At 24.6% G+C, this 26,745-nt stretch overlaps 1 protein-coding gene across 3 annotated transcripts in view; it reads right to left on the bottom strand.

Annotated features, from left to right (window-relative positions):
• Positions 1-5,212: 5,212 nt before the first annotated feature.
• LOC126907722 (uncharacterized) overlaps positions 5,213-26,745 on the bottom strand; it is a 56,814-nt gene continuing 35,281 nt past the window's right edge. Inside the window, exons 1-4 of one of the 3 annotated variants that reach the window (XM_050689227.1) lie at positions 13,104-13,236; positions 11,324-11,366; positions 8,182-8,208; positions 5,213-5,896 (exon numbers count right to left, since the gene is read on the bottom strand). In XM_050689227.1, coding sequence (XP_050545184.1) covers positions 5,514-5,896; positions 8,182-8,208; positions 11,324-11,357 — 444 coding nt within the window. In that variant the 5' untranslated portion in view covers positions 11,358-11,366; positions 13,104-13,236 and the 3' untranslated portion in view covers positions 5,213-5,513. Of the gene's footprint in view, positions 5,897-8,181; positions 8,209-11,323; positions 11,367-13,103; positions 13,243-26,745 lie in introns of those variants that run through there. The other 2 variants (XM_050689228.1, XM_050689229.1) reach the window with 2 other exon arrangements.

Genomic DNA, 26,745 nt, shown 5'->3' with positions numbered 1-26,745 from the left:
ATTGTAAACTAAGAATGTCCAATGATAATTTGAAAATTAAGTATTGCAAACGATTTTTTAGGTTTTAAAAAATGTAAAATAGAATTAATATTATTGCTTTCTGATATAATAATTAAGCCTGATCAATATAATTTGTTACGGCCGCTAGGTTTTTAATTTTTTAAATAAAGTGGATTATCAGACAAAAAATGCCTAATCATTTTTTTATTTTATGAACGTTAATCTCTATACCTTTATTATTTAAAACTGCTCCGAGTAACAATCTCCACATCAACTGATTGGTCCTACTTGCGTAAAAATTTTGCCTTTAGAGGTAATTTCACTAATACCGACAAAATTAAATTTATTGAATGATTGGTCATGAGTTGAATAGATTTTTAATCATTGATTTTATTTGATTGCTAAATATTTGTTTTGGCTATTAGGACAGTCAACAAAGGAGAAATGGCTGAAAAAATTCCCAACCAAATTTTTTTTTTTTTTAAAGTTGAATTAAGATATGTATAATGACATACTAAAAGTCCTATCGATTTACTTGAGCTTTTTTTTACAGCCTTGCAAAAGTTAAAAAATATGAGCTTTTTAATTTTCTCAAAAAATATTTAATTTACAAAAGAAAGTTTCGTACAAAAGTTCCTTAAAAGACAATTTTAAATAAAAAAAGGATCTTTTTATTTTTTCATTTAAATAAATATTTTTCGAGGTACATTACATTTAAAATGAGTACTAAAATTTATTTTGCATTTTTTCCATTTTACTGTTACATTTTATCATGTTATACTTATATTAGACACAATATTACAAATGCATATGTGTGTATGTGTGAGTTTATTTATTTATAGTATCATTATAGTGTGGCGTATATTAAGATACAACAAAGAGAGAGTAGGTAATTGATTTGACACTAGATTTTTTAAACTCAACCAAACGCTAAATTGTACATTCTCAAACAACAATTGTATTATGTCAATTGCCACCGGGATATCTGGTAACGATAAAGTTAATTGTCATAAAGCATATGAAATGGGTCTTGTTCTAGTAAATTTATTGGTGGGTAATAACTTTCATGATAAAAAACTTAATAGGTCAAATAAAGTTATAACAAATTGCTATTTAAAAAAAAAGTGATGAAGAATTTTTGTCATATCATCAATTTGACTTCCGCCTTATATGATATTTTACAGCACAAATTATCTAAATCCGGTTTATTTTGAAAATTATATGCCGATATTTTAGTACTTAATATAACAGAACCAAATTGAATGGGGACAAATGTAACAGTTGATTGTAGGACAATTGTTTTATTAAATATTGATTGAAATTTTATTAATATACCTACTTATTGTATAATATTTATGCTAAGCATTGTTACAGATATTATGTTAAATACTACAAGTAATGATAATGATAATGGACTACCTAGTATAAATACAAAAAGTGTAGAATAGCAACTATTAAGGAAAATTTCTCCTGAAATGGTTAGACCTTATCCCCAAGCACAACTGCTTAAAAAATGACAAAACGTGACAGAAACAAAGGAAAAACTACAATATTAAATGATTTTTTTAGTTTTTATCATGACAATATTAATATTAAATGATACACCCAAAAAAATTGAACAAGAAAAAATTAAAATATTAAAAGAAAACTGTTCAATACAGAAGCGAGAAATAAAAAACAAAAAGAAGACTTTAGTTAATAATAGTAATGATGAAGAGGATATTTTTTTGTATAATTTGTGCTGAATTGTATTCTAAGAGTAAGAGTGAAGAACCATGGATTCAAAGCCAAAGATTTAAATTATGGTCATACGAAGTTTGTACCTCACAAAAATTAACAGCTTTCTATACATGAAGACCCTTTGTGAACTAGAATCTTCATATGTAATAACTGTGATGATTAGAATAATTAGACATAATAAAATAGTTTTTAAGTTAAAAGTACCTATACTGCTTAAAATATTGTAATTATGCTATGATTTTTATTATTTGATTAATAAGAGAGGATTAAACAATTAAATAATTTGTAAGTAATTAAAAAAACACATGTTATATTTGTACCCGGTCTTGTTCCAATTGTTGCAATATACTTGTCACTATCATAATATGGAATAAAAGTGGACTGCTTTGTTTGTGTCCATAATAATGGACGTTCATTTAAGATTATTAACACTTTTATTTATAAATTATATTCATATGCTTAGAATAACATGATTGTTTTTAAACAAATAATTTAAATAAATAACTTGGAGAAATATTTAACAAACGCATACTGTTGTTTAATTATATTATATTACATATGATTCAGTCATAAGTCAATTGTTATTCATCTTTAAAAATCACTCTTTAAGAAATTTATAAACTATACTTGTCAGCTCTTATTACTCTTATATTAATAGTAAAACACAATGTGTCAACCCTAATCTTAAATGTAAAAACACACTATATTAACGTTATATAAAAATGATTTGTATATTATTCACATGTATTTCTTTTATATATTAATTTATATATTTCATATTTTATGCTTACTTATTAATAAACGATAACATTACAAGAATGACACAATGATGATTTTTCGGGGATGCAAAATACTATAAAAGGCAGATTAATGGCTCTCAGTCAGTGCTGAAGGCTAGAGAGAGTCTGTCTCCAGATATTCAAAAAACTGATATAATCGCGCTCTCGACATCAATACGTAAAGTTCGTAATCATCATTGTCGAAATTCTCACGTGTTAATTTATAAACTTAAAAACTTGAATTTGTGTTATTTTATTATTACTTGATACTATTAAAAGTTATTATAAGAACAAAGAAAAATCATCAGGTAAGATTTCAAAGCAATAAGAGTTAATACTTATATTATCTTATTACCCAAATTTTTAGAATTTATATTCTAAGAAAAAAAAACGATAAAGTAATAGATCAAATTATTAATCTTTAAACTTCAATTAATTATTACTGACTNGATCAAATTATTAATCTTTAAACTTCAATTAATTATTACTGACTAGTTCGTATCTTATACATAATCACATTACATGGTATTCGTAAGATCCCCACTGTCTCTTCGATGCTTCAGTGCATTATTACAGCTACTTACCAGTTGGGTCATTCATAATATCTCTATAAGAGGAACCTTAATTATATCTTTTTATATGTACTTGTCTTTATTATTTAAACCCTTGGAGTCTACATACTCCGATACCACCTAGTCGCTTTAATTTCATTTTTGTATTATTACACAATTATACCCCTCTGTGATATAGTTGTAACACTTAGTCTTTTTTTTTCATTTATTCAACAATTTGTGAAAATTAAAGATAAATACTTATACATATATAATGGGAACATATTACATGATATATTAAAAATGTAGTCAAACAAAAAAAGTAATGATCCTAATGAAAATAGATAATTTCATAAAAATTGTACCCAGTCTTTCCTAATGACTAATTTTGATTTGTTATGTTACATTATCCTATTAGAAGTTCAAATGAACATTAATCTTAAGTATCAATTACTTCACAATAATTCATTACAAAGAAATAGATTAATAGAATTTCTTAGTATTTTTTTGAAATTTTGACGTAATACAATTTTTTAAACATTATCAACTGGTTATAACTTATAATTGCAAACTTGTAATAGTATTTTATTATTCATTTTTATCATTATTTTATAATTAACTAATTCAATTTTTAGATTAATCAAATTTACAAAATATAATAATATAAAATGTTATTCAGAAATATAAAATTTATACGAAAATAACATCGCTTAAGATGTAACACCTTATATTTTTTAAACTTTTTAAGAGAGCTCCGTGAATATCATTTGTTAACTTAACTTCGGGTTGGTTTGGTTAACTAGTATTTAATAATTATGAAAAATATAATAGTGAAATTGACACCTTTATAAAATATTCGTTAAATTTATTTAAAATATTTGTTAGTTCTTGTGTACCATCTGAACTTTTTATTTGAATTACGTAAAAAATAAAGGATTAAGCTCTATTGCATAACAAATACTTAAAATAATGTGAAATCGATGACTTTTATGCTTGAAATTTGTTTCGTGTATAATTTTATTATGGTTATCAGTTAAAAATAATTCATCAAAACAAATTATAGGAGATTCGGAATTTTCATTTAAATAGTCTGTTATATTACTTACTGGTTTTATAAGTAAGTTATGTAGTTTTTCAACTATTTTTTAATATTTGTGAATTATTAATGAATTTAATTAGTTAATTTGATTATTGAGTTTAAATTACAAAAAACTATATGAAACATTAAGAAATAAATAAAATATTTTAAGAAACTAAACGAATCATAACAAAAATTTTTTCATATACAGAGGGGTCATATTATGTTGTATGTCGATAAATGCTACGGGTTCATAGAAATACCATAAACTGTACACTAAGGTGAATTAAAAAAAGTCAATTTTTGAAATTTTAATGAGAATCATTTTAGCTTTATTATATACATTAAAATAGGCATTTTGTGAAGATTTTAAATTTTTAAAAAAATGTTTACTGGTCGCTTAATGAGGTTTTTTTTAAACAAAATTACACCAAAAAACAAAAAAAACGGCCTCTCTTATTTAATTTTTGATCAAATAGTATGATTAGTATATCAAAATAGTTTTATTTTTACTGTAGAATACAAATTTTTAGTTTCAAAATTTTAAGTCAAAAATTGATAGTGTGGATATTTTTTTAATTAATTTTTTATTATATGCTTTTTTTTTGAAGACATAAGTGGTTGGGTACTTATGTATATGAAGGGTTTGTAATTTTTTAAGGGAGTATAACATACTCCTTAGTACATATTACGTATATAAAAAATATCAAAATAAATTTTCTGAACATAATTATTATTTTAAGTGAACCTTTATCTTGATACCTGAAATATATACAAATCAAATATCTAACTCTGCTAATTGACTCTGTATAAACACTAATGATTATTTTAATCTAATTAATATTTTATTTTTAATAATCACTTGATTTTTTATTATTATTTCTTAATTGATATACTCAAAATACTTTAAACCATGTAGATATATAGTCAAACATTAGTATTTACATTTCTGATGTTTAGGATATATTTTGAAATAAATAAATTTCGCTTTTCTTTGTTTAATATATTGTAAAAATAAGAATGTTATTAGTGTTTTTCTGGGCCTTTAGAGGAAACTTAAATCATTATAATATACAATAAGTGTCACTAACTTGACCGTTATCTCTTTATTAATTGATCTATTAATTATTACAGTTTATTTATTTAATTATTACATAATGTTCCATAGAGTTTTATTGTTGCTATTTCTTGTAAAAGTGTAGAAAATTCACATAAATTGTATACATTAGATTTTATGACTAATAAATAATGAGTGGTGTATGTATGATAAAAATACAGCCGATAATAATTTTTTATTACTTAAAGAAAAGTATGATTGATTTAATAATAAAAATAATGTATCTGTAGTTATTTTTTTCAATCATTTTAATTATTTGAATTAGTTGTTGATGAATATATCACAGCATATTTAATATATTTGCTATCTCCAGAATCGCTCTCACTTGAACTACTCGATTGAATATTACGATTTGTCATAACACTTTTACCGCCTGAATCATTATCGCTGTCATCTGAATCGTCAATATTATCACCTAAATCATTATCTTGATCTATTTTTATAAGTTTGTTATCCTTTTTTAAGATTGGGTTTTTTTGTTTCTTGACATTCCACTGAATATTATTTAACTTAACTTTTGTAAACTTAATGTCCTTATTATCTGTATTTGAAGCATTTTTACACTGACATTTTGGCTGTTTATCATTTTTATTTTTTTGGTTAGTATTATTTTTTGAGCATTTTTGGCAAGCTAAAATCAGAAATAATAAATTGTATATATATATTATAATATACATATATACAACTCTGTATATATAACTCTAAGGTACATTTTTTTTGTGTAGTTGTACCACGACGTATTGTTATTTATTTTATATCAAGTTTATTTTCTACTCGTTTTTTGTAGTATCTCTATATAGGAATAAGTGTATGTAATTTTTATATTTATTTTAAGTTAGGGTGTAATTCTGGGAAAAATATAAATATCTGTTATATTTAAAATTAAAGCCTGTCGCACTTTAGGCGTTCACTTATAAGTTATTTCGTGTAATTTCGTGTTTAATAAAGTTTTTATATCTTCTTAATTTTTTTTTATGTCGCATTATTTATTATATTAGATAAAATTATCGAAGTTTCAGACAGTCTTTTTTTAGTTTCGACATGAAGCTGAGAAGGTATTAATTTTATTATTATGTGTTCATTTAATTTTTTTTTTCGTCTACAACTACTTTTTTTAAGCCCTCACTGGACTGATTTTTTTCAACGACACGTCAAAAGATCAAAAATCGTATCTAGTTGAAAACATAACCCTCAAAAATTGAAAATTTTTCCCTCGTTCTCCATAAAATGGTAGAAATCCCCCAAAAATTATGATTTTTTAAATTGGTAAATTTCGCACATTTTTTTCTAAAAATTTCCATAACTTATTAAAAATAAAAAGATTCAAATAATTTTTTTTATATGGAAACAATATATTACATTGATATAATTTTTTTCAAAACGTAACCCTTTATCTGTTCATAGTGGGGATTCAAAATAGCAACTTTTTTACAAAACTTAATTTTTTCAACTTAATTTCTGAACATATTTCGGAAATACTGTATCCTTTAAACATATTTTAAATTAAATCTTATGTTACATACTATACGTTTGGAAAAACAATTATTTCCGATGACCTTTCATCATCATCTTTGTGCAAATGGCTGTCGTAGTTAAAAACATGCTATTTTTGCTGTGGTAGTTTTAAGAAAAAAAGTCAAAAATTACCGCTTTTATAACTTTTTTGATGATTTTCTCCAATTACAGGGAACGAGGGAAATTTTTTCAATTTTTAAGGGCAATATCTTCAACTAGATACGATTTATGATATTTTGACGTATGGTTGAAAGAAATCGGTTATGTGTGAGCTGAGAAAAACTTGCAACAAACACAAAAAAAAAAACACATCATAATAAAATTAATACCTTTCTCAGCTTCGGATCGAAGCTAAAATGAGATATAAAAAATGTTAAAGTTGAAATAACGTTATTTTATCATAACGTTAAACATAAAAACTGTTTATAACATAGATTTAGGGTAATTTTTTAACAGATTTTAAAAAGATTTTTATGACATTGCAGTCACAGTCACGAATTATTTATTATCAATTATGACTATCAATAGATATACTTTCTGTATTGTCAGTTAGTGTATTTATAAATCCACAACAAAGTTCCTTACTACCATTGATAATAACAATGCTGTGTACCTGCTAATATCGAAGTCATAAAAAACCAATTAGCTGTCTTTATTTGTAATCCCTTGTGTATTATACATGTATATTTACTCAAAAATTTGAAACTTTAAGTGTTAATATCTCATTAACAAATAAAGTTATACTAAAAATTCAAATGTCATTTACTGTTAAATTAAAAACTTAAACATTTTATTAAATTCAAAATATATGTGCCCATTTAAAAAAAACAAAGTTGACACCCTTGCCAGGCATAAGGGATGAACTTAAAAAAAATTACATAGTTAATAATTTAAGAATAATGTGTAACTAAATGTAACCCCAAAAAAAATGTTTAAATTATTATTACTCTGTAAGAAATTGAGTGGGTTATGATAAAAAAATCACTCTGTATATGAATATTCATTGTCTATTAAAATTTTAAAAATCTCAAGACATTATTTTCGAGAAAAAGTCAGTTCAATATCTATTGTTAGTCTCAGGTTAATTAATTTTCAGGTCAGTTAATTTTTGATGGTGTCAAACAAAAAAAAATCATTCATAAACCAAAAAGACATAAGCTCAGTGATATACATGGTTATTATATTTTTTTTATACTGAAATAACATACAATTAAAAATATGATTTTGTAATAAGTTATCTTTTTTATTAATATGTCTTCTATATATTCCTATATGAATAATACTGTATATTTATATATTATTTGTAATTTTATAATTAAATCAATATTCTCTTAACATCATTTAAAATAGAATTTAATAATATCTGTGTGACTCAGTTAAAAATAATTTATGTTTACTTACAATTTTGCATGCTTACAAAGTTAACCACTGTAATAATAATTTCAACGAGACATTATAAAATTTATAAAACGCGCCGTAAGGTGATTACGGTAATAATTTAGTTATAATTAGAACTAAATTATTATTATAATTGTCACAACTCCTACGTGAAAAATAATAATTTGCGGACGATAATAACTTTATATTTGATTATATTGAAATTAAAAGGTGAGCTAACCTACACAGAGTACCCATGGTTAAGAAACCTCCTATTTAGGGGGGGGGTTGCAATAGTCCTCAATAGGACATACAAATCGAATAAAACATTATAGTAAGACCAACTTAAAAATAAGCGGAATCATTTTTTTTACAAAATATTGTTATCATGAATATTTTCCCTTGTAATCAATAAATAAAGATTGAAATGGATTTCTCTAAAAATCTACATAAAGCCTTCCTAGTAAAGGAGATCAGGGTTATTTGTCACATTTTTTGCATTCATATCAATTAGAGTTATGAAACATCATAGATGGCTCCAAAAACACAAGGCTATAATGAAAAAATAATCTTTTTATATTAAAACAATGTTCTTTTAACGTCATTCCAAGTTAAAATTCTGAAAATCTATATACCATTCCCTAGTAAGGATAACTGGGGTTATTTGATACACTTTTTTGAAAAAATTATTTTTCATAATTAATTTACTTTATTCAGTCTACAGATGAAAATACTAAAAATAAATTTTGTTTCAACTTTCCAAAATTGAAACAGGATAAGTTTATTTACAGTATAGGTCGAAAAGTAAGGTATGTTTTACAATTGTGATAAATGTAAAAATACCAAGATTTTACAAAATTCTATAAACAAATATGTCGAATTTTAAGAAATATTACAATTTTTTTCATATTTTAGGTTTTTCAAAGAATAGGAGAGGACGGGGCAAGTTTAAAATTGTAGAAAGATGATCTTAGATTTAAATAGCATAGAAAATAAATGGTAGTACAGTGTGGACATGGCATAGATGGGACATGTATAGATGTTATCTGACAGTGATTAAAATCATAGTAAAATTAATACCTTCTCAGTCTCGCATCGAAATTAAAAAAAATATAGTTTTAATTGTGAACTTTTTATGGGAATATTTTTAAATATATTATCCAAACAATGACTAAATTTTTGAAAATAATTTAACTGAACAGATATGTTTGTTATACCATTTNAGACGGGACAAGTTTAAAATTGTAGAAAGATGATCTTAGATTTAAATAGCATAGAAAATAAATGGTAGCACAGTGTGGACATGGCATAGATGGGACATATATAGATGTTATCTGACAGTGATTAAAATCATAGTAAAATTAATACCTTCTCAGTCTCGCATCGAAATTAAAAAAATATAGTTTTAATTGTGAACTTTTTATGAGAATATTTTTAAATATATTATCCAAACAATGACTAAATTTTTGAAAATAATTTAACTGAACAGATATGTTTGTTATACCATTTTTGCAGGAATGATGTAATATTGTTGTTCTACAGCGTAAGGTTATAACTAATGTGAAAAAAATACAATTCCCTTTTTATTACAACAGCTAAAAAAAAATTTCTAATGAAAAGTATTTAAAATTTTAAGTTTTATTCTAATAGCGGAAATTGTTGAATAACAATATAACGGAGAAAATTTATTATTTTTCATTATTTGTTTATATAATTTCTATGTATAAAATAATTTGCTTACAATTAGTTGAAATAACTCAGTAACTTAATAATTATTCATGAACATACCCAAGGAGTAGACAAATCAATAATTTTTTTTAAATATTTTTACACTCGTTTTTTCTCTAATTATCAGTAGACCAATTAAAAAATTATTTTCAGATATTAAAAATTAAATTAGAAGTTAAATTTTACAAATTAATACGTTTTCAAAGATCATTAAAATTAAATTTTTTATGATCAAAACAAATAATTAAGAAAATATGCCATGGATGACTTAAAAATATAATTTATAAAATGTCACAATTAGATTTTGTCTAACTTAAACTTCTTCATAAATAATTAAGCTGTGTCAACTTGGCCTGCCTCCCATAAACTACGGTTATTACTACAGTTATCAAAAACATAAGTTCAGAGATTTTCAATTAAAAAGTTAATCCTGGAAACGATTTCTTAAATAAATTCTTTTAGAATAACAAATTTTTTTTATTGAAAAACTTAATTTTTTTAAATGATTCTTTTTTATAATAGCTATTTTTATTTTTGTACAGAACATCTTAGATCTAATTGACACTCGTATTACTTATGATTTAATTATGGGTTTTCTTGCAATTTTTTTTTAACAATATTTAAAACCGTATATTGCAAGAAAAACACAGTTTTTTTGTTCGTCTCCAAAAATAAGNGGCCCGTCTTCCATAAACTACGGTCATTACTACAATTATCAAAAACATAAGTTCAAAGATTTTCAATTAAAAAGTTAATCCTGGAAACGAATTCTTAAATAAATTCTTTTAGAATAACAAATTTTTTTATTGAAAAACTTAATTTTTTTAAATGATTCTTTTTTATAATAGCTATTTTTATTTTTGTACAGAACATCTTAGATCTAATTGACACTCGTATTACTTATGATTTAATTATGGGTTTTCTTGCAATTTTTTTTTAACAATATTTAAAACCGTATATTGCAAGAAAAACACAGTTTTTTTGTTCGTCTCCAAAAATAAGCCAAATTATTATTATATTATTTTAGATTTCAAAAATTAAAAAAACATTTTTTTTGTTGTTTTTCTATAAAAAATTTGCTGGATAATTTTTATGCATTTGTAATGCGAGTGAAATAATGAATATTCTTCAAAAGTCATCGAAAAAATTTATTTTTTTTAGCTCTCCTTAATGAACACAAATTTTTCGTCTTGATATTACTAAAATCGTAAATATTTCAATATATTTTTATGCTCTATGTAAATGATCATATCTATTAAAATATTAATATATAATAAAAATACCTTTAATTTATAATTAATTATAAGTTACTACATTTATTTAGAAGTAAACAATTATTTTTATTAATCATTTTTTAAAATCACAAAAGTTGAGTTATAAAAATATCTTTGACAAATGGGTAAAATATTTTTTTTAGTACAAAAAAAATTTATATTACCGATTAATAAAATAATAATTGTTACAACTCTCATTGTTGACACCTAAAACAGAATTAAATTTATCATTTGAAATAAATATTTAAAATTTTTATTTATAAAGTTCAAGAGTTTGGTAAGAAAAAAAATGTTCATTTATAATCCCTTGAATTTTCAAGTTGAATCATTTATTATGGAGCAAAACTAAAAATCANGAGGGCTTTTATAACAATATCTTAATTATAGTTTAAAATTTTAAATAAGCGCTTAGCGGTGTTCTTCTCATGTGTTAAAATATAAATATCATATATAATTTTAATTAATATTAATATAATGATAATATAAGAAGATCCGAATATTTTTAATGGGACACGTAGGGAGAACGCAAGGGACACGGGACCCATTTTTTGACCATCTTTGCTTACTTGAAAAAAGTATTATGAATGATAAAATTGGTTTTGGCGTCTAAAAACTTATTGCCTTCCCTCTTTTTTTAAATTCTGGATCCGCCCTTGAGATTTAAATGTAATAAATGTACAAATTTGCGTTGCCAAATACTGAAAAAAGATATTGTCGGGAGTTGTTTTGTTTAAAATTCGAAGAAAGAACACTGTTTTCGGTACTAACAAAAAATTACAATTGAGAGTTGTGTATTTTTTTTTAAGTTATAAGAAAATGAAAAAATTGTAAATTTTTTGTATAATTTTTTACTTAAAAGAGCCAATTAAGTATAGACAAAATAAGGGGTCGTTTTTCTTTCTTAGTCTCAAAGTTAATTTAAAAAATTAAGTTTGATATAAATTTAAAGAACGCTAACGTTCTAGTTAGGTTACTTTAATTCGTTAAAAAACGAATAATACAAAAATATTTATTCAATTGAATAAATTTGATGATATAAAAGAAATATTATAATTGCTCAATAAGACCATTTGGTTATCAAAAGTTGATACGAGTTTAGGGTAAAGGGATGGTAGCTAAAAATTAATTTTTACTGTAAAGCAGCACAACAAAAGACTATTATTGTAAGAAAAATTAAATAATGATTAGCTCTAATATTTTCGATGATATTTTATGCGTAAAGTTGGTCAATTGTTAGCTGAGTATTAAACTTGTTTTATTGAAAAATACTGCAAACGAAACTGGAATGATTATATAACTTTTTTATACAATGAAACTTTTAACGTACAATATATAATTACTCATTTTTTTTTATTAATTCCTTAATATTTTTATTATTAAATTGTAACATTCATAAATCTAGAAATAATAATTGTTAGCCGCCTCATAAGTGAAAATACAGTTAAAATCAAGTAGCCCTTGTTTAATCTAATAAGTCAAGTTTAAAATTTCTCAGTACACCCAATTATATTTTTATTCATAAAACTTATAACTTAGAACACAAAATGTAAAAATAAATGATAAGTCAAATATTTTTTTGAATTTTTATAATTTAGAATTTTTTGCTCATAGTGGCTCAAAAGTGAAATGAGTAGGTACATAATAAATTTATTTGTGCTTAAACTGACTACTGAATCAAAAAATGTATAAGTTAAATATAATTTAATTAAAAAATATGAATAGCTTTATTATTAATTAAATAATTATTATCAAAACAATTTTATTCGTTATATTTTTTCTAATCATAGTTAAATTTATATATGTATAGTTTTATAGTTTTGCTTTATTTATTGCTTATAGTTTTTAATACTATAAACTAGATTACAATAAGCGCGTAACTAAGTTTTGAAAATCTTAGTTATCTAATTAAGTTTAAAATAAAATGAATATAATTTTTATAATTACTTATTAGTTTTACTATTTGAATTTTGACGTGTTATTATTATTTTTCTGTACAACTTTAATGTGTTTTTTGATAAATTATTGTACTGTTTATATATGAGTTAAACAACAAATGTTACACAAAGTTATTTTAAAAATAATGTGTTTACGACGCTCATTTAATTAAATACAAGATGAGTAATAATGATAGATATTTTATTTAAGATTTATATATTAACTTGGTTGAACTAATAAAAATAATTTAATGTTTTTAAAGAATCAGAAAAAACATTAAATTAGAATATATATTTTTTGATATATACAGTATAAGCCATTGTTTACTGAATCGATTATTCATTATCTTATAAAATGAAATATTTTAACTCCAAATTTTAAACAAATTCAATGATAAGGAACACAATTTAGTTACTTTAAGTAGCGTACACAAGGGGTAGTTAAAAAGTTACAGCATCTCCCAATGACATGATATTTATAATTATTATAAGACTATAATATACATATACATGAATGTGTATGTATATAACTACAGGGTTAGTTAATGTAGAAATTATTGAAAAAAAATTTCTTTAGTCCCTCCATTGTAAAGCCTGCAAATATCTCTGGTACTTATGTTATTCATTATCAACATCTATTCAGAAAGTTTATTTTTAAATATTGATATGTCATTTCCAAAGAAAAAAATATCTCTTGGCATAATTGAATGATATCATAACTTTATGATATTGGCAGTAAAACTTGTCTCCAAATCATTTGACGATCATAAGTGAAATCTTATTTGTTTAAGATTTCAGCCGTATTTCTAATATTGTATTTTTATTGTTAATTGGATAAATTTGGTAAATATTATATGTTATAGTTTAACTCCTTTATGGGGAGCTAAGATGTAGCTATTTTTTACACGTATAATATTAAAAACTGCAATTTGAAAAAAAATTGCTTATAACCTATTTTACAGTAAAAAAAAAAATGACATGAAAAAGCTGCTTAAGAAATACTTGTGTAGCATTTATAGTTAAATGTAAAACGAATCAAAACTATTAATTGATAATCATAAAAATATTATATTTTAACTTTCATGATTACTATTAAAAAAAGAAAAATAAAAACTTGAATACCGAAGGTAACTGTCATATTTTATTATATAATTAGGTTTTATTCAAAAATATATATTTCAAAAATAATGATAATTATCATTATTTTTGAAATAATTATAATTATTAATACAAGAAGTTTGATACAAATAAACTTACTTTTACTTTTTTGTTTTATTTTATATTAAACAAATGTCTCAGTATTTTCGACAAATCATATAATTTTACATCTAGTGAATATTTTTGTTTTTTACAGTTAGGATTATAAAATAATTATTACAAATGTTCAAGGCTTAGAATTTTTAGCATTCCCATTATTTTTTTTTTTAAATGTCCTAAGAATACCTATTGGTATTATAGCTTAAATTTACAGATTACGTATATGAAAGTTATAAATTTGTTTCAGAAAACTAAAAAGTTAAATACGAAATTTTATGTTGCATATTTCGAGGTTTTAATACTATTATGATTATTTTATATTTTTAGTGTTATTTCATTACAGTAATAGAAAACAGTTTCTGGGTGATTAAAACATACATAATATATATATATAGTTTTTTTACAACTATTGTAACAAGAAAACAATTAATGAATAAAGCCTTGTATCCCTAGTAATATCAACGCATATTTGGCAAAAAAATTATTCGATATCAGATACACATAAGTATAATACTTTTGAAACTTGATGCTGACCTTAATAATAAGTATTATTAATATTTAAAAGTTGATAAAATTCAACTTTTTTATGTCTTTTAAAAAAATTATACAGAGTAATTCATTAAAAATAATAGTCTTTTTTGAAAACTATTTAAAATTAAAAATTTTCGTAAAGAAAATATTGTTTGATTTAAAAAACTTTTCAATAATACATAATTAAACAATTTTTTTTTCATCCCTTTAGGGATGAAAATCTTAAACTTTAATTTTATTTGACGGAAACCCTTTAATTATTATAACTCTAAAAACTAAAAATCAAAATACATTTAGCTTAATTATATGATAGAAATTTTTTTTTTATTTAATGAACCATTCTTCTGTTATTGGTTGTTTGAGTTTAGTGATTTTTGTCCATTTAATTTGCTGCTAAGCATACACACGTCGTTATTTGTTAGATTGTGATAATTTATCACAACATTTTTTATATTAATATAAAGAGTATTCAGTAAGTAAGTCAATTGTTACAATGAGAACAATAAAAACCCGTTTACTCTCTTACTAAACGCTGTGTATAAATTTCACTATATTTTCTATCATTTACATCGTCTTTAAAAAAACACTCATATTCATATCCGAGAGACGCATTATTTTAATTAATATATAGTAGCCCAAACAAAACTCGTTTTAGTACAACTAATAATATTCTATTTATTTGAATTACAATAAAACCAAATATCGTTCGTACCCTATAAAATTTAAGAAAATTCTTTATTAGTAATGTAAAAACATGTTATAAATAAATTTTACATTCTAGATTTGTAAATTTTATTTCTACATAAATTTTAATAATATTGCGTATGAAAAAAAAAAATGTTTAAACAAGTGCATTTAACACTTAATATAGTTTTGACAAAATAATACAGATGATATATTTTATTATTTGTCAAAACTATAATAAAAACATTATTTTTTGCAATCACTTTAAGACTACGTCTTAGAATAACATGGTTTGATTTTAAATTATTAACACGACCGGTTATAGAAAGTGTACCGGAAATCGTGTAAAAAAGAGGCATGGTAAAGGATTAAAATTCGCTACACAAGACCTCATAGATACAAACCTTACCACTAGGCCACCATGCTCTTATGATTCAGATACCAATACATTATACTTAAGGTTGATGATGTGATGTAGGGCTGAATGAAACACAGTACCGTGTCAACATTGATAAATACCCTAAATTGTATTACGATACATTCAGAATGTTCAATAAGTTCGCAAACACCGATTTTTTAGAGCCGCTATTGATTTTTTTAATAATTTTTTTTTTAGAGACTAATTGAATAATTAAATGCATCTTTTACGATTAAAATTAAAGTTCAACCCTAATGCAAAAGGGTAGAAATCTACCCTAACTTAAGAAATTTAAATTTGAGCATGAAACGATCAATAAATATTGTTAAATTGATATTGGAATTATTAAACATCAATAAAAATATGATTTACGATTGCATTTTCTTCACGTTTACAAGTGAAAGTAGATAGTTGTTGAAAAACATGTGTGTTATCAAATTAAATATTTTAGTCAATTATAACCAATTGTACGTTGTTATTCGTCAAAATGATTTTAACGCGTTTTTATTATTTTGCGGCATGAAAATTTAAAGGTTCTATGTCAGATATTTTCAAATTGACTTTTTAATTTTTTAATTCTTTATAACTTTCTATAAAAATTAATCAATTTGAGAAATTATTATTTATAATAACTATTGTGCTACATTTTTTATGGAGAGTTTTTAATTCCTGCGGTTTAATTTTTTTTTAACAAACATAATATTATGAGGTTGTCGTGTTAGGAAAATATCACATACTCTTTTTTACACCGGACATATGTTACTAGATTAACTACTACTTTTCTACATAAATAATTCATTATGTAATTAATTTAGTACTTGACTTAGAATGTTGATATTATTACTTTCAAAGTTACTAAGCTTGCAATATTTATTTAATTTTTTTTTAAAGTTCTAACTATTAAAATCAATAATATTAAAAACTAAAAAGTTTTACCTATAGAATCTTATTGTTCTGTAAGCAATATTTTGTACTCTATTATTTTTCACAGATTGATTTTTGTTTTTATGATTAATTTTTAAATAATTTACACATTGTTTCTAATTTTGTTTTCTAATTATTCACTAAAATAGTTTTAATTATAGCACGTGCGCTTTAATTTTGTGTCCATTTTTCTGTTGCGCATTGCATCTAATAATTTTAAATACGTATTTTTAAGATAAATCCATAAAAAATCTGCATACCATTAATTTTTATTCCTCCAATACTTTCTTCCCTTAATTCTTCTAATAAATTTTGAATATTCAGATTGAATAAATTAGGTGATAGATACACCCTTGCCTAACTTTTTCAATTTTTGCTTCTTCCTTTTAAATGTTTATATGGAGAATGTGAGCTAAGTAAATTTTTGAACTAGATAATAGTTGTGATAATTCGATGTATCGTTAATAAAAGTTGATCAAGTGAAAGCTAAAAAAATAAATGCGTTACATAAAAAAAATCACATAATAAAAAAACTTAAATATGAATAAGAAATTTCTTTAAACAAGAAGGGACCTATAGTGATGGGGTCCTTGATATTTATTTAAGTTATTGAATCTAAATGAGATAAAAATCAAATGATTTAAACAATTTTTCTAACTCCAAAACTTTTGTAAGGTATTTTAAGTAAAATAAAAAATAAAATCGAAAATTTTGACACAAAAATAGCATACGGTACCCATTTTCACCATAAAGACAAAATAAAGTTAGAATTTTTTTTTTCTACAATAAAGTATATTACATTAGTTATAATTTAAGATATATATATATAAAAGTGTCAGTATTTCTGGAATACTTTCAAAAGTTAAGTTAATGACGTTTATATTTGACGTATCGTTGAAAGAAATCGGTTCGGTGTGAGCTGAGAAAAAGTTGCAACAAACACAAAAAAAACCCATCATAGTGAAATTAACACCTTCTCAGCTTTGCATCGAAGCTAAAAGTAATGACTGATGGTGAGGTGCTGCTATTTTTATCACTAGTCATTAACCAGCCGTGTACTCTTTGTCAAGCCTAGTTATATAAATGAGAATAACATCCAAAGTACTGGTCCAAAAGTTGTTCTTAATCAGATAATTTTCCATTCCGGAATAACAATAGAATTTTGACCGTATACCTAATAAAACAATAGAATCCGAACGTGACGGCCAACTATGATGCCCGATAATCTTTTTTTTTTTTTGGACTTTCTGTAAAGAAGTTTCATTTTAAAAATTGCAAAATTGTGCGTTTTTTAATACGTTAAGTAATAATTGTGTAAAATTAAAAATGAAGAATAAATGTCACGATGACAATTTTTTATTATTTTATTTTTTTGATTGCTTTAAAAAACGTACAAACTTTAAAAAATATATAAAATATTTACTTTTTAAAAATATTTTTTTAAATTATAGAGGTTAAAATTCAAAATAAATATTTTCGAATAAAAAATTAGGTGGTATTGAACCCTTAAACCCCTTTTCTAATGTTTTTTGGAGATTTCCTCCATTTACGGGGAACGAGGGAAATCTTTTTAATATTTGAGGATAATGTCTCTGACTAGATACAATTTTTGATCTATGACATATTATTTATTAAAATCCGTCATGTGAGACGTAAGAAAAAATGGTATTAGACACAAAAAAAAAAACACATCATAGTAAAATAATTTTACTATGATGTGTTTTTTTTATTAATTATTAATATCTTCTCAGATTCGCATCGAAGCTAAAATAAAGTTGACATCCCTATACGTTATAAGGAATGATCCAAAAAAGTAACTAATAGCTGATAAATCAAGATTACATGGAACTAAAAGAAATCAAAAACTATTTTTCCAATATTGTATTTATTTTGCGAGTAATCGAGTGGTTTATGATAAACCTATCAGCCTGTAAATGTTTGATCACATACATGTTATACATATATGTATATAAATGTACATACACACACGTTATAAATTTTAATCGAAAACAAATATAAATTTAGTTAATGCAGGCGCTTGATTTCTTTCAATGAACATCGAAACTTTTGCAAAAAAGGAAGTATGGTGTTCTTGATCTAACAAGGTCAAGCAATATCTGTTATAAATTTTATCATTTTAATGAAACTTTTTTAAATTAAGAAAAATTTGAATTCGTTGAAAATATTACTAAAATTGACAAAGATATAAATTGTTTGTTTAAATAAATGTAAATATATTTATATAGTAAAATAAATCACAAAGAAAAATTTCTGAATAATAACTTAACATTTTATAAGTTACACAAAAAGTAAATAATCTTCTAAGTATTTAGGAGAATAAAACGTTTGATATTTATTTTCAACAGTCTGATTGCCATCGCTATTTTTTTCATTGTCATTATTTTCCTCACTCCTCTAGCTTTGATTGATATATATTTTACTATAAATTGTGTCATCATCTGGAAAATATAATGGCCGATATATGTCTTCATAATTTCCCAATTGTTCTAAAATAAAACATTTAATTACTAAAATTTATAATATTGAGTTGAACTTTTTACATTAATATTTACAATAAGCATATTATATTATAAAAAGTTTCTAAAACTTATACAATCAACAATATACCGCATGTAATCGTTAGTCCATTGCCAAAGAGAGTTATGGCGAATCCAATTATTACAATTGTTTATAATAATTATTATTATCTTGATTAGCAAATTGATTCACCCATGATGAAGTTTTAAACTCATAGTGGTGTAATTCAGACAATGCTGCAATACGGACTCAATTATACCATTGCATATTATACACTGCTTGACAGTGATTCGGAGACCTAATCATATTTCACTGGAATAACTGACTTAAAATGTTGATAAAAGTACAATGTTTAGACTATGCTCCACTCCAGACCCGGAGCCTTCGGGCCGTCTTTACAGGTAGATCATAAATACCAGTAGGAGTACCCGTCAACACCAGGCGTGATAAGTGTTTTGTAGGAAAAGTATTCCTTCTGAATTAGTCTAACAAAAATATAATAAAAATGTAATAATTAAAATGTATATAAAATTCAAAAAGAGTAAATAGTAAAATATATTTAGTATAAGACTGAAATTTGTTGACTGAGGTTTTCACAATAATTTAAATATATTTAAATTATAGCGCTTTCTTTGGTATTAATGATATTAATAAAATTATGTTTTGAAGGAAAAATATTATATTTACAATAGCCCTTATGAGATTAAGCTATTTCAGAATTATATTTCCTGAAAAAATATTAAAATTGCCTTATATTAATTTTTCTCTTGTCTCATATACGTTGTTTTTTATCTTCCTTGCGGAGCTAAGATAATATTGATTGTATCATAATGTTATTTTTATGTTTGTACACAAAATTTTTCAGTTTTTATAGAATCAATTTTGTTGGTCTATACGTAAAAAGAAGCCGATTTTAATCTATTTGAATACCGATATTAATGAAATTTTAATGGAATTTAATAAAAACAATAAGATTTATTTTGGTATATCTTTTATGAAATACCAAAGTAGAGGAAGGGTTTAAAAAAGACCACGGTAGCATAAAAAATTTCACAATAAAAACTTTCACAATAAGTGTCAATACAATTATAAAATATGTCCATTGAATGATAGCGTACTAAATAAAATTTTGTCCTCTTATATCAAAATTAAAACTGATTTTAACTAACATAAATTTAGCCCATATTAGTGACCGTTTTTATTAAAAAATGATCGACATTTTAATACCCTCGCCGAGAAGCGACACATATTTTCCAAACTTCGGAAATCATTTTTAGAGTCACATGACTGAGTACTATCGTTAAGAAAAAATATTTCTAAATCGTGGCACCCTAACTAATTTTATCAGAAAAGTTTTTTTTCCTTATTCTATTTGTTAATGATGTACTTCGGATGACTATATAAAACTTTATAAATGCATAAAGTCCCAAACCTTAATTATAATTATCTTATGTAGTAAAAACATTACACAATAGAAATTTCGATTTTAAATTTTAATTCTATGTAAGATTTTTTATTAACCCATTTACTTACCATATGGTAAATTCCTTTTTAGGACATTTTTAAATATATGCGGTTTTAAGAAATCTAGATGTATATAACTATTCGCAATTTTAAAGTAATATTGATATTTTTTTAATTTTGTAATGTATATTGCGAGTGCATTAATTTTTTCAGTTGTTGAATTATAAACTTGAATGATATTATCTTCTACATCATATATTTTATCTGAGTGAGCGAGTTTATAATATAAAAAATTTGATTTTGTCATTGAGTTCATAATTTTTAATATTTTTGGCGTTTCTTTATTTATAAATGAATCATTACGTTCTTTGTCAGATGAAATAATTGAGCACGTCTTATTAAATTAATATCTTATTTTTTTTGATAATTGTGGTCTGATCAATTTTAAATCTATAAAGACATTTATGATATCAATAATATCCTCGCCCATTTTAATGATTTTATCCTTTAAATTTAATTGTATTTCTATATTTTGACGTATAAATATTTCAGTTATTGTGATATAATTATGTAAAGTCGACAAAATAGCCGCACTGTTGCTATATTTACTAATTTCTGAAATGCATGTACATTATTCAAGTCAAAATCGCATTTGATGAATCGAAATATGTCTGACAACGTTATTCGATAATTATTCTCACTTTTTTTAAAAATTGGTGCAATCGCCGCATGTCTAAAATATCGTTTAGTATAATAAATGACTCTTTGTTTTTCTTGGGAGCCTAACGTGAGATTTAGTTCAAAAACATGAGACCGGGTTTCCATCAAATCATAAAACAAGAAATATTTAGGATGAAAACGATTGTATGATTTACTTTCATAACCTAACGCTAAATGTTTAATAATGTCATTATAATTTTGTAATATTCGATTGATTTCTATTGCAAACATATCTCTTAAAGTTAAATATTCTTTCATGTTTATAATGATTTTATTTCTTAGCTGTTCAAATACACAACGTAAGTTATCTGGGCTGTATTCAATTGGCTCTTTTAAATAAGTATATCGTATGAAGTCATTTATAAAGGACATCTTTGAACATTTATCCTTAATAAAATACTCCAATCGTTCAACAATTGATTGATGAATAATTTTATAGCCTTTAAGTAAATTTTTAGAGTTTTCAGATCTACTAAATTCGCCATTTTCATTTTTAGCGATCATATTTAAGGATTCCGAAACATTGTTCAAGTATAAATAAATCATTATTAAATCTGTTGCACTATAATCATTATTCATTTCCCGTAATGTTTCTAACATGATCATTATGATTTCATCATGAGATTTGATTGCTATTCCATAGGTAGATAGTTGAGTTTCTGTAAAATATCTATTAAGCATTGATAATACGATTTCTGTAATCGTATTATCAATGCTTAATAGATATTTCTCACTGTATTAAAAATAATTAAACATATACTTAGAAAAATTGCAATGCGTATATAAATGGTTCGCCGCAACTGAAAAATTTGAATATATAAAGAAAATAACAAATATAAAAATCATCATTTTAATGTATTATATTATACGTTGTATAACAGTAGATTTTTACAGAATAAGAAATTTTATTCAATAAAAATTTAAAAAAATATAAAAAAAATTTCATTAATTTCCCAAAAGTACACACTTATACTTTTATTTTATTTTTTAATATAAAAATAAATTAAATAAAAAATAGCACCTTACCTGGTTTTCGTTTGTTTACTCAATTATTTCCAATATCAATTTTATTATCGATACAAATTTTTACTCAAAAACCCAGCAAAGGGGGGTCGCGGCACAGTGGTGACATAGTAGAGTCCAGTATAGATTATACCTGACAGTGATTAAAATCACTATAAAAAAAAAACGCTTCAAAGCAAATCTTTAGATAGTGTTTAATTTTAAAAAATTGGTGGATTATTCCAAAAGAAACATTTGCTAGTTCCTTATTAATAGAGGTCGGAATTATATTCTTTAACATATTTTTTTTGAGCGTATGTAGACATGCGGGGGTTCGAAATCTTTACAAATCGGGAAACAAAGATATCAATAGCAAAAGTTTTTTTTGCATATTTGAGAATATTTTAAGTTAAATGAATATTTTGCTTAAAAAAGAATATTTGAGAATATTTCGATTAATTTTATGGAATTTGGATTTTTTTTGTTGCTTTGACCAAAATTATACATAATATTATACTAAATAAATTTAGTCTGTTATTTTTTAGAAAACTATGTGTAGACTTATGATTAAAATGCTTTACAAGTCATGTAAAGTAGAAATGAATTAGAAAAACATTATAAAAATAACTCTAAATATTCGTTTATCATTATAAATGATAATCATTATTATCGTGTTCCTAGAAGAGGTAGGTACAAAGATTATTGTACAACATAAATGATGTAAGTGTGTGGTTGAATTAGTTGACATTCAATCTGTCTATCGTTCTTTGTCGCTCGTCGTGTATACGTAGTATTATCATACCGAGTGTAGTTTCATTTCTTTTAGTTGTTTGTTTTTAATTACTTATTTTCCAAAATGCCGAAAACCCCACCAAGCAAATTAAAAAATTTAATTGCTCAGTGGATACTACCACTAAATAAAGATAATGTAAACTTTAAAATTGATGGGACGACTCTTTTTTGTCAACTGTGTGACAAACACATACCATGCATTAAAAAGTCTCAAATAATCCAACATGTGAACACATCATCACACCAAGAAGCTTTAAAGCGTAAGTCTAATAATCCAAAACAATTGTTTTTATCAGAATCTACATCTAAAAAAAATGTAAATGAATTCTATGAAGACCTATGTTTGAGTTTAATTGCTGCTAATATACCGTGGTATAAGCTACAAAATCCACAATTTCGAGCTTTTTTAGAAAAATATACTGGCAAACATATACCTGATGAAAGTTTATTACGAAAAAATTATCTTTCCCTTTGTTATGATAAAACTTTAACTAAAATAAAAAATGATATTGGTGAAAATAACATTTGGATCGCGGTTGATGAGACAACAGATATAAACGGTCGTTATGTGGCCAATTTATTGGTTGGAATATTAAAGTCAAATCACCCAACTCGTTCTTTTCTCTTGACATGTATAGTTTTGGAAAAAACTAACCATTCAACAGTGGCTCGAATTGTGAATGATGGATTAAAATTACTGTAGCCCTTAAAAATATTTTACCCTAATTTAATCCACGTAACATGTGTAGCTCACATGTTTAATAGGATCGCAGAGATGGTAAGAGAAATATATCCAGACGTTAATAAATTAATTAACAACATAAAAAAAGTATTTTTAAAAGCTCCGTATAATGTTCAAGTGTATAAAGAAATATTACCTGACATTCCATTACCCTTAGAACCAGTTTTGACAAGATGGGGAACTTGGTTGGAAGCTGCTATATTTAATTGTGATAACTTCCAAAGTTTAAAAAAAGTTATAGAAGAATTGATAAAGCAGAAGTCTCCTAGTCAGTCTATACTTAAATGTAAAACAGTTCTTGACTTAAAATCTGTAGAAAATGACCTTATATTTATTAAGACCCATTTTCTTATGCTTATAACATGCATAAAAAATCTAGAAAAATCAAATGTGTCTCTTGTTGATTCGATAAATCTCATTGAAAATACAATTGTTAAACTTCAACAAATACCTGGAGAAAATGGAGAAAAAATTAAAATTAAAATGGATCAACTTCAACAAAAAAATCAGGGACTCTCAATTTTAAAAAACATATCAAAAGTCTTGGAGGGAAATAATGATGTACAACTTGTAGGTAATTTTCCACCTACTGTGGTTACTGATTTTCAGTATGCTCCTGTGACTTCAGTAGACGTTGAACGTTCGTTCAGTACGTACAAAAATATTTTGTCAGATCGCCGTACAAAAATGACACCAGAAAATATGGAAATGAACATAGTTGTTAATTGTTTCCAAAGAGGAGAATTCTCTTAATTAAAATTATGTCATTATTATAATTTTATCAAGCTGATAACATTTTAAGTCAGATTTTTTTAAGTTAAATTATATAATGTAATGTATTGTTTATTTGAATATAAGAAAAAAGTATTTCAGTTAATAGGTAGAATTGTACCACATTAATTAATTTTGAAATATCAGATTAAATGTTAGGTTAAGATTTTTTTGTAATAAAAGAATATTTTCAATTTCGGAGAATATTATCTTGTATATGCATATATTTTGAATATTAACGAAAATTTTTAAAGAATATTAGAAGAATATTTTCAATTTTTTAGGAGAATATTAGCATCTTATTTTGACTATTTTAAAAGAATATTATTCCGACCTCTACTTATTAATATCTTGATTAAGATAAAGTATGTGGAATGAAAAAGGGATTATTAAAAAATATTATTTCTCATTAAAAAATTATGTTGATCCATACACTTTTCAATAAGTTATAGTATTTTAAAGTTAAAAATGTAAAATATAAAATTGAGAATTTAACACAATAATAGCATACATTAAACATTTTCATCATGAAGACAAAAATATAATAAAGTATATTACATTAGCTTTAATTTAAGATATATATAAAAGTGTCAGTATTTCCGGAACACTTTCAAAAGTTAAGTTAAAAAAGTTAATTTTTTATGAAAAAGTTGTTATTTTGAATCCCCTCCTGTGGACAGGTAAAAAGTCAGATTTATAAAAATAATATATCAAATGATAGGTAAAGACATTATGCATCTATAAAAAAAATTATATTGATATGTTCATTTTTAAAAAAGTTATGGCTATTTTAAGTAAAAAAAATTGAAAAAATTTCGAAAATTAGCGATTTTTAAATTTGTAATTTTTTGGAGGTTTCTCCCATTTACGGGGAACGAGGGAATTTTTTTCAATTTTTGAGGGTAATGTCTTTGACTAGATACGATTTGTGATCTTTTGATGTATCATTGAAAGAAATCGGTTCAGTGAGAGCCGAGAAAATAGGTAACAGACACAAAAAAAAAAAATAAATAAATAAACACATCTTAGTAAAATCAATGCCTTCTCAGCTTCGCATCGAAGCTAAAAATGTATCCATTTTGTGAATTAAACTATTTGTCGGCGAACATAGAGGCAGATAGTTCGGACCAACTATCTAGCAGAAAGTCGTAGGGGATCGATGCTACCTGCCGGGCAGAACAGTGCATGAGGGTGGCCTGTAGTTTTCAACTACATTCAATCACAACTCGATAAAGAAGGACGCATAGCAGTTTTTTTTTTTTTTTGTAAAAATTATTTTCCTAAGATAAAGCAAACCAGTTTGGTTTTGATTATTCACAATAAGTAAGTTTGTCGCATAGTGTAAATTTGTCTGCAATAGACAAATGTATAAATAACACAATAGTATTGATTAATGGTCAATACGATTAACATTTAGAGCAATTTTAAATAAAAACTAATTGCATGAGTGAGTTTACCTGAGCGTAGCTGCGATAGGCATAATTCACGTAACCGGAAATAAGAGATTAAGTAATGGCGTCCGTCGCCTTGTGGGGTGTCATAACCGTATTTTAACATTTATTTCCGTCTTCTTGTAGGCGTTGTCGGCGGCACACTGCGGTGGTCGATATACGTCTAGGGCACTCGTGTAAGGTCAGTGCCCTATTGTTGAGTGCCGCCGGTACTCTGCGGATACCACGCACGTTTAAGGGCACTGGCGCAAGGCGAGTTTCCTAATTAATTGGAACGTTGTCATTTGCCTACCACAGCCACTACAACTTTCAGTTTACTCTCTTGTTCTAGCTAAACTTTTATGCGTCCGCTAATATC

The sequence above is a fragment of the Daktulosphaira vitifoliae genome, unplaced genomic scaffold (assembly GCF_025091365.1).
Source record: "Daktulosphaira vitifoliae isolate Bord-2020 unplaced genomic scaffold, ASM2509136v1 Scaffold_5, whole genome shotgun sequence".
In the NCBI taxonomy this organism is placed as follows: Eukaryota; Metazoa; Arthropoda; class Insecta; order Hemiptera; family Phylloxeridae; genus Daktulosphaira; species Daktulosphaira vitifoliae.
This window is presented reverse-complemented; position numbering and strand designations above follow the sequence as displayed.